The sequence below is a fragment of the Alosa pseudoharengus genome, unplaced genomic scaffold (assembly GCF_046254945.1).
Source record: "Alosa pseudoharengus isolate Yale_2024_CS ecotype anadromous, Long Island Sound unplaced genomic scaffold, YU_APseudo_1.1 YU_APseudo_1.1_scf_7, whole genome shotgun sequence".
In the NCBI taxonomy this organism is placed as follows: Eukaryota; Metazoa; Chordata; class Actinopteri; order Clupeiformes; family Clupeidae; genus Alosa; species Alosa pseudoharengus.
In genome coordinates this window covers 23,562,347-23,571,392 of record NW_027468859.1, presented here as the reverse complement: position 1 = coordinate 23,571,392, position 9,046 = coordinate 23,562,347, and the positions used below count along the sequence as shown (strand labels likewise).

Below are 9,046 nucleotides of genomic sequence, written 5' to 3'. Positions count from 1 at the left end.
TCAAGGTCCATACCTCTCCTGAAAGTGGGGCAGGGACCTGGGGTCATCGCCACGGTTGCCATCCCGTGACACAAACCTGAGCGGTCTTCTTAGTGCATTCAGGAGTGTGGGTGTCAGAGTCTGTACATTCAAATTCACAACTACTCAATTTCCTGTGCTGAGTTTTGTAATGTCAAAACTGACATTGATTGAAAGAACGATTGAAACTGCAGTCTGCAGTTTACCATTGTGCATGTGGTTTGTGATAATAAGCCCCAGAGGTCATGACCCAGGGGTATTAAGGAGGTGGTGCAAGAATGCTCTTGTGAAACTGCGCTCCTAACCAAAAGCACTTCCTCTCTGGTCCAATCCTAATAACCCTCCAAGCTCAGAGAAAGTAACACCAAACCAAATCTCCTTGAGGACGAAAGCTTTGGGGAAAATAACATTCAACTTTTATTGCAAACCATACAAGGTCACATAAATCAAACATTTTACAACTTTACAGTACATCTGACAGTAATTGTTACATACAAGCATACCTTTTGTCAGTTTTATATATATATATATATATATATATATATATATATACTTATATATATGTATTTGTTCCATATACAATAAAACTAGTACACAGACTCGAAATATACAAACAAACTTAAATAGTGGAACATAGTCATATTAAATGGAATGTATGGTCCAGAATATTGGAATGCATGTCTGAACCCTATTATTACATCATAGAGGCGGCTGGAAGACTAAGGTGACTGGTCTGATAGGTGGGCTTCTCGTTCTGACATCCTTTGGTCCAGCAGGTCCCTATTTACACAAGTGTAGCAGCATCACCTCTGCCACCCTGCTTCCAGTCAACAAAAACAAAACAAAAAACACAAACAAAACGATCTGTGCGTTTCTTTAGGATCTCATAGCGACAACTGCTGACTGCACACAGTACATTTAGCCATGGTGACAGACAGCCATGTCAGCTGTAGCTAGGTGACACAAGACAACAGACGACAACTACAGAATGCCCCTAAATATGACAGACAATCATCAGACCTAAAACCGGGTCATGTGATTAGTAAAAACATTTAAATTACAAAAATGACAATGACGACGACAACAGTGTCAACATAAATATGGAGTTTGTGTGAGTTCAACCACAACAGAAGGGTGACAGGTGGCCGGAAAAGGCACCGTTCAGACACAGATGCGCACACACACACACACACACACACACACACACATTACACACACACCTCTGTAACACTAACACTCCGGCCATCCACCTCACTCTTGAACAAAAAACAAGTAAACTAATTAGACACAAAATAAATAAAACCAGAAAAAAACACTAGCACAGTTTCTCTCCTCTTGATAATCTCTCTATCATCTATTCATCTGTTCATCCTTCTATTCCTCCCTCCATTGGATATGGTGACATTCTACAGAGGCATCACAGGATCCTACGAAGAGGGGTAACCATGGCGATGATGATAATCTTGACAATCAGGAAATGATGATGATGATGATGATGATGAGAGTTCTCTCAGTTGTTCTGTTTAAAGGTCCTCATTGGCCAAGAGAGCCTGCTGAGCTGCCTAAAGCCATGTGCAAATATCTTCATTCCAAAGACGGGGGGGGGGGGGCATTTAGGAGGTTCCGATGGGCATTAGTTAGTAGTCCATTATCCAAAGGAATGGTCGTTTTCTCAATGCAGGGATGCAATCGGTTCCAATGGCAGAGGGAGGCGCTACAAGCAAGGGGGAGTCCGTTGGTGGTGTGGGGATACAGGTCCACCTGTGTGTGTGTGTGTGAGAGAGAGAGAGTTGACGTGCTACAGGTAGGAGTCCATGGCGGGCGCGTAGGAGAAGCCCAGGAAGGCCTCGGCCGCCTCCTTGATGCTGGCCGTCACCAGCGAGCTGTCCGGTGAGCAGCCGATGGAGCTGGGCACGGGCTCGTCTGTGAACTCAGGGTCAAAGTGCCGAAGGTCACTTGGGCCTGTCTGCAGGATGGAGAGAGAGAGAGATGGAGAGAGAGAGAGATGTAGAGAGAGAGAGAGAGAGAGGGAACACCGTTATCAGACGTGTGGACCAACTACACAGCAAAGCAACATTTTCATGGCAAAAACCTTGATGCCATTTTGAGTAACAGTGATGAGAAGTATTGTCTGAAGATTCGTTGTGCGAATCTCTAAGGCATTGGAACGTACCACGTTAGGGTTAAAGGGAGGGGTGATCTTCTTGCCGTTCAGGTCGTCCCAGTTGATTGGGGAGAAAAACATGTGGTTCTTGATTTCAGTCTGTGGACAGAGAGAGGGAGAGTGAAGAGGGGTTATAATCCCATACAGACACTGCATTCAACCTCAGTGTGCATTCCAAAGACCTCCTCACACACACACACACACACACTCACACTCGGTCACACACACTTACAAAGTCGTCTGTGCAGCCGATCCTCTTGGTGCGGTCCTTCTGTAGAAGTCCCTCCAGTAGGTGGCGCGCTGCGTTGGAGATGTTAGGCTTTAGCTGTAGGGGCTTGTTCAGGATGTTATCATACATCTCTGCTGTGTTGCGACTGTAGAAAGGCGGCTGCACACACACAAACACAAACAAACAGTTACCACCTGAACACTCCCTCAAAACATTCATTAACAGTTACCACCCTCAAAGCTTCTCAACTGCTAGTGCATGATTTCATGCATGTATGCAAGTATGCATGTGTTATGCATGTGTGCGTAACTGTATGCAAACTGTATGCAAACCGCTATATGTTAACTATTGTATGCAGCATAGTGTACCATTCCACACTATTCTATATTGCAACATATCATGATGCATATGTATTGCACCATTTGATCATGGGCAGGAGGTTCTGCACACTTCAACCTAACAAGTTTTAAATATTGATTTCATATAGAAGTAGTCCACTATGCTTTAAATACTAGTGCAAGGGCTTCATATAGAAGTAGTCCACTATGCTCTAGTGCAAGGGCTTCATATAGAAGTAGTCCACTATGCTCTAGTGCAAGGGCTTCATATAGAAGTAGTCCACTATGCTCTAGTGCAAGGGCTTCATATAGAAGTAGTCCACTATGCTCTAATACTAGGGCAAGGGCCAAGTCCATCTCAATTGAGTCACTTCACAGAATCCGTGGTAAATCCTATTAACTGAATTTAAGATCGCTTCAAATTTCTCTGAGAGCTTCAGAAAGAGTGAGCTGAGATGCCAATCCTTTGCTGAAGGTTCCCCAGTTCTCACGGCAGAACGGAACGGAATCTGCAGCCTGAGCTGACCCTACAGCATGTAATGCGGCTTTGCCCTGCGCTCCAGTCTGGAGCCCCCTAGAGAGAGTCTGAGAGCCCACATCGCCCCCTAGTGTTTGCTACTGGAACACACCGCCTGAGCGGGCAGCAGAGGTGCGGATACTCACCAGGCCGTAGAGCATCTCGTAGAGCACAGCACCGAGACACCACCAGTCCACTGTCCGGTCATACGGCTGCTTGTGTAACACCTCCGGCGCCAGATACTACATCAACACAAGAGAAAGCACACATGGAGAGTTATTCAACCATTGATTTTGCAGTCGCGGGTATCTACAATAGACCAGGTCATGTTTGGCCCAAACTACTGTTAGACGCATATGATGAGTTACCATTTCAGTATATTTTTTGACACAACAAAAAAACAAAAACAAAAATCCTCGTTTTGTGTCAATCTGCCATATACCTCAAAGTAACTAACATGCTTGTTGACATGACAACACTCAACAAGTTGAGGTGAGGCTGAGACACAGACACACACACACACACACACACCTCTGGCGTGCCGCAGAATGTGGACGTGGTTCCGTTGGGCTCGATGTTCTCTTTGCAGAGGCCGAAATCGGTGAGAATGATGTGGCCTTGCGAGTCCAGCAGGATGTTCTCTGGCTTGAGGTCACGGTACACGATGTTAAGCGAGTGCAAGTAGCCCAGCGCGCTGGCGATCTCCGCCGCGTAGAACCGTGCGCGCGGCTCCAGGAAGCACCGCTCCCTCTGCAGGTGGTAGAACAGCTGGAGGAGGACAGAAAGAAAGAGAGAGAGATTATCTATTACATGCTGTACTTAATCATGGCTTTTTTTTTACCATGAAACAATCACAGGAAATGAGGCGCGCGCCCTGTTTAAAAGCCCCCCCCCCGACCCAGCCCTACAGTCGGCCTCCATTCTCAGCTGATAGATGCATGCTAAATCGGGCTGCTCTTCCAACCACACAACACGCCCGACGATTTCCTGAGGTGAATTTCACCTTTACTGACCAGAGAGAACAAGAGAGAGAGAGAGAGAGAGAGAGTACATTCTCCTGGCCTTCTCATGACAGGATTTCCTCTCTCTGTTCATCTGTCCCTCTCTCTCTTTCTCTCTCTCTCCCCCTCTCTCTCTACAGCAGTCTATCCCTCTTCTCTCTCAGTGTCAGACACACTGTCTCCTGGACACTTCCTCTGCTGTCCTCCAGCCCCCCCAACCATTACATCAGCTGCCTCTGCCCCCCGCCCCCGTCCCCCCCCGTCCCCTGTCCCATGGAGTCCAATTCTATATGGAAGGTAAACAATTCTGTACAGTGAGTAATGATATGCTACGCCAACGGCGAAACATAAACAGCGATGTTCTCTCTGTTCGCTGACCTGCACTGCACCCCATTCACGCCCACACGGTAAGTCCACTGATCTTGCCCATCCCTGACGGGAGCGCTCCGTAACGTACCTCTCCTCCGTTGATGTAGTCCAGGACGAAGTACAGTTTGTCTGTGGTCTGGAAGGAGTAGTGGAGCCCCACCAGGAACGGGTGCTTCACATTCTTCAGGAGGACATTCCGTTCTGACATAATGTGCTTCTCCTGAAACACACACACACACACACACACAGGTTGAGGGTCAGAGGCTTGTATACAGGGGTCAAAGCTAAAGAAATCAATGCCAGTCACACACTACACACCCCCTTCACCCTGCGTACCCCACTGTTTACATTGTCAGCATATGGTGCAATAGTTTGGATTGGAAAGGGAATAAAATAAGCGCTGTTCTAAAACATGCATCACTGACTGGTCCAGTCTTTACAAACTGGCACAAAAACCTGCTCAATCTTTCTGAATAAAAATGGCATCTGGTGTGTAACTAGTCAGTTGCTATAGAAGAGAGTTCCATTATCAGCATCATAGTTGGCCCCACAAGGCTTCCGTTTTAACATTCCATATGTTATCTTAATGCAGAGGAAGTAGATTGGGAACCAAATAGAACGTTCAAGCATTGTTTTTGTTTTTATTGTTGAAAGGGTCTATACTATACGTTCTTCTTTACGTTGCTATGCATTCATCACTGACGTAGTAAAAGGCTGGTGTGTTTACTAGAGGTCATTAATCTGCAGTACCTCTTTCTTCTTCAGGATGGCCTTCTTCTGCAGGACTTTGACAGCGTAGAACTTGTCATCGCTGCGGTGTCGCGCTAGCAGGACCTTGCCGAAGCTGCCCTTGCCGATGACCTTGAGGAAGTTGAAGTCCGAGGGCTTGGCAGTGGGGTTAGACGAGGGGCCCAGGTTAATCTGCTGTGAAGGACTGGGCTGTAGGAGAGAGAGAGAGAGAGAGAGAGAGAGAGAGAGAGAGAGAGAGAGAGAGAGAGAGAGAGAGAGAGAAAGAAAGAAAGAGAGAGGCATACTCTTAGACCACAGCATCATCAACCCCCCACACACACACACTTGCATAACCAAAGATAACTAAAGACATCTTTCTTTCTCTCTTTCACAGAGACATACACACATGCATACTCACATAAACATAGACGCAAAAGACATGTCACACAAACACACTCACACTCTTATGAGATGAGCATGGTGCTTTACTTACTGGAGGGGAGGGGTTGCTGTTCATGAGTTCTGGATCCTGAGGGGGGGTCAGGTTTAGCATGGACTGCACCTCTGGGCTGTGGAGAAGCAGATTACAACCACATTAAGACCTCAGGAGTTCAGTAATCACATGATAACACTGCCACTGACAGAATCACTGAGAAGTGTGTACATCTTGTTAAAAGTGCAGAAGTACAGTACAAGAACTCTGTGGGATTTCTTTGAAGCATCTCTTATGCAAATTGTAGAGAAAAACATTAGAGTGAGCTTAGATGATAGCCTACTTACTGCTTGCATGCATAGGAGTTTGTGGCAAGCTTCTGAATGAAATCGTTCAGCCCCATTCTTCTCTGTTTCATAAAAGCTGAATGAAAGAAAAGACAAGAGCAAAAGAGAGCAAAAAGTGTTAATTATGATGAATTAATTCCCACAGCTTTTCAGAAGTCGAAGCGTCTAAAGTGTATTCCCTGACGCGAGTCAAATGATGCCTACCGCTAAAGACTGCCACCACTCCTCGCGTTTTGGAGTAAGTAATTTCGGGAGCTCCACTGTCTGTGCTGATTGTCATGGCTGTAGTTTTCCACAGCTGGATGGCTTCCCAAACTATTCAATAGCTCTAACTGAACTCCAGTTGTGCGTCTCCAAGTTTATATGCACACGGGGGCGGCGACAACGCATGCTAATTAGGCTTCTGCGTTGACTTTGTCAGGGGGCGTAACGTGACGTACGTACTACCCGTGAGTGGGAGTGTTCTGTGTTTCAATCGGCAGCCATTCAAGCGCTGTCCCCTGTCGAGCATAGGAGCGAATCAGAAGCTGGTGCTCTCTGAGGGGGGGGGGGGGGGGGGGGGGATGGGGGATGCGTCAGCCAGCCAGAAAAAAAAATCTCTTCTCACGCACCAGCTGAGCTGAACTATGTGTTCTTACTGTGCAATTTGTGGGTTGACTACATTGCGTAAATGACAGTTTCCATGCACGTTTGGCATCATATGACACCTACAGACAACTTTCAAATTAACCAATAATCTCTTCCCTTCATTGGAAAGCCCAACAGTAGCCCAATTGATTACATGTAACACACACACACTACAGCTACAGGTACATCTACAAAAGCCTGCACAAGGTACTGTATAAACGCTCACATCAGCGCTCTTTCCTGCTGACCCCAAAAAAGAGAAAACTGAGTCGGGTGACGCAAGCACCCCGGGGTGATGCACAAATGTCAGGAGTAGGGAGTCACTCGCATTTGGAGACGGGTGCCAAGAAAAATAAGCCGGTCCTGGAAAAGTACAAAGTCTTCAATTAATTCTCGCCACGCACGACAAAGGCTGTCGGTGGGTCCAGGATAACTGCTGGCTTTTGGGCAATACACGCCTACCTTATTTGATCCTTCTCCACTGCGCTCATTTTTTATTGAAATGAGGGAGATGTGGAGAGCCGGATGGCCCCAAGTAGGCTACTGCCGTTCTATTTATGACGACGGAGTCCCATAGTCGCTGTTATGCAACGCCATACCTAATGGACTAGCCTTCTAATTAGGTAGAGGCAGTAACATAGGCCTACACATCCCTGCGAATATAATGTTGATACTTCATGTTTCATTCACCCAGACATAGTTTTTAAGCTTTTACTTCAAACATTGCAAACTACACAAAGCCTTCGAGGTAGCTAGCTAAACCTACCCGTGATTTCCAGCAGCTGTTGGCTCCGACGCGCTTTCCAAGTTTCTATTGTGCCAGCTGTCCGCACGAAACCAGGACGGCTTCAACTTCTCCCAAAAAGTATCCGTGTTTTTTTTTAGATCTGAACATGATTCGCGATACACATACACGCAAATGTGCATATTCATGGGTTTTTTGCTAGTTTAAAGCCTTATGATGCTCTAATGCCATTTCACACAAACATCTATCTGACTCTCTAAGAAAAAAAACATCAGTGGGCAGTTGGCAATTTTCACTGAAACTAGCTAATCTAAAAGGTTCCGAAAGAATCACACCAACCTTTCAGTTCAGCCGTGGTCCTCATTCTTGCTTACTCAGGCTCTCTCTATTTCCCTAAAAGTGCAGCGCTAGACTAGTTCTGCTGCTACTCCCGTGTGAGGCGAGGTAGAAAGGGCGACTCGGGTTAAGTCGGAATATATGAGCGCACAGTCCTTATCAAGCGACATTTGCATAGATAAGACTGTGGTCCTGGAATCAGGTCACAGTTTAAGAGGCTAACGGCGCAATCACACCTGGGGCTGGTCAATTTCAAGGCTGCCAACGCCTCGCGCCCTCCCCCTTACCCCCCGAGAGAGGAAACGCCAAGGAAAAGTCGCAAAAGCGGATCAAGGGGGGTTTAAACTGAGGAGAAAGTTTGTAGATCAGGCAGTTTTGCGCTCCCAGCAGTATAACAATGAACCAAACATACCTGTTAGCGCAGACGTTTTTTCTTTCATGAATATCCGTGAGCAGGTCCGCGGTTCTGTTTAGTCTGAGTGACAGTTGAAGAAAGAGGAATTTTGCGCAAGACGTTGCATTCCTTTTCTCCCTGACTAACCTTACACCGGATATCTTATGGGCGGGGATCTTCCCGCCCCCCGTCTCTGTTCTCAGTTGTTTTGCACGAGCTGCCACCGGCTCCGCTATCAGTGCCAGGCGGGCAGCAATGCCACCCAAAATCGTTTGAAATGTTTTTTTTTCTGCCGGGCTGGGAATCTGGGGCAGTTAATTGCGCTTTGTGTCAGCACCCCCACTGTCCCCCTTAATGAAAAGGGGTTATAATTAGAATGAATTCAAGAGTGCAGTTCAAATCTACATTTAGGAATAAAAGCATTATAAAAAAGTGTGTGTGTGGAAAGGTCTCTTACTCTGAAATCTTAAGAAGTTGGCTTGCAGTCCTGACTTCTCAGCTCCCTCCCTCCCTCCCTCTCTCCCTCCTTCTCTACTTCTGCCTCTCATATGGCTGGGGGCTGGACTTGAGGTTTCTGACACAGCACTGTGAGAGGAGTGCATCCATCGTGTGAGAGGTGTAAGCGTGAATGGGGCCCGAATACAGATGACCAGTGAGGTCAGGCCAGCGGCCCTCGGCTGCAGGCGCTTATTAGACCAAATTTGGGCCCTCGGCTGCAGGCGCTTATTAGACCAAATTTGGGCTGAGTGTCAGCCTCAAGCAGACATCATACTCCTCTTCATCAACAGCCTCATTATCA

General features: G+C 46.8%; 1 protein-coding gene across 5 annotated transcripts in view; it reads right to left on the bottom strand.

The window, feature by feature from the left end:
- Positions 1-417: 417 nt before the first annotated feature.
- The window catches only part of sgk1 (serum/glucocorticoid regulated kinase 1), a 49,340-nt gene continuing 40,711 nt past the window's right edge, over positions 418-9,046 (bottom strand). The window contains exons 1-10 of one of the 5 annotated variants that reach the window (XM_076272175.1): positions 8,266-8,397; positions 6,146-6,221; positions 5,859-5,934; positions 5,387-5,575; positions 4,725-4,856; positions 3,798-4,034; positions 3,413-3,508; positions 2,415-2,570; positions 2,192-2,281; positions 418-1,984 (exon numbers count right to left, since the gene is read on the bottom strand). In XM_076272175.1, coding sequence (XP_076128290.1) covers positions 1,817-1,984; positions 2,192-2,281; positions 2,415-2,570; positions 3,413-3,508; positions 3,798-4,034; positions 4,725-4,856; positions 5,387-5,575; positions 5,859-5,934; positions 6,146-6,221; positions 8,266-8,293 — 1,248 coding nt within the window. In that variant the 5' untranslated portion in view covers positions 8,294-8,397 and the 3' untranslated portion in view covers positions 418-1,816. Of the gene's footprint in view, positions 1,985-2,191; positions 2,282-2,414; positions 2,571-3,412; positions 3,509-3,797; positions 4,035-4,724; positions 4,857-5,386; positions 5,576-5,858; positions 5,935-6,145; positions 6,222-6,349; positions 6,477-7,538; positions 7,818-7,856; positions 8,197-8,265; positions 8,398-9,046 lie in introns of those variants that run through there. The other 4 variants (XM_076272177.1, XM_076272178.1, XM_076272174.1 and 1 more) reach the window with 4 other exon arrangements.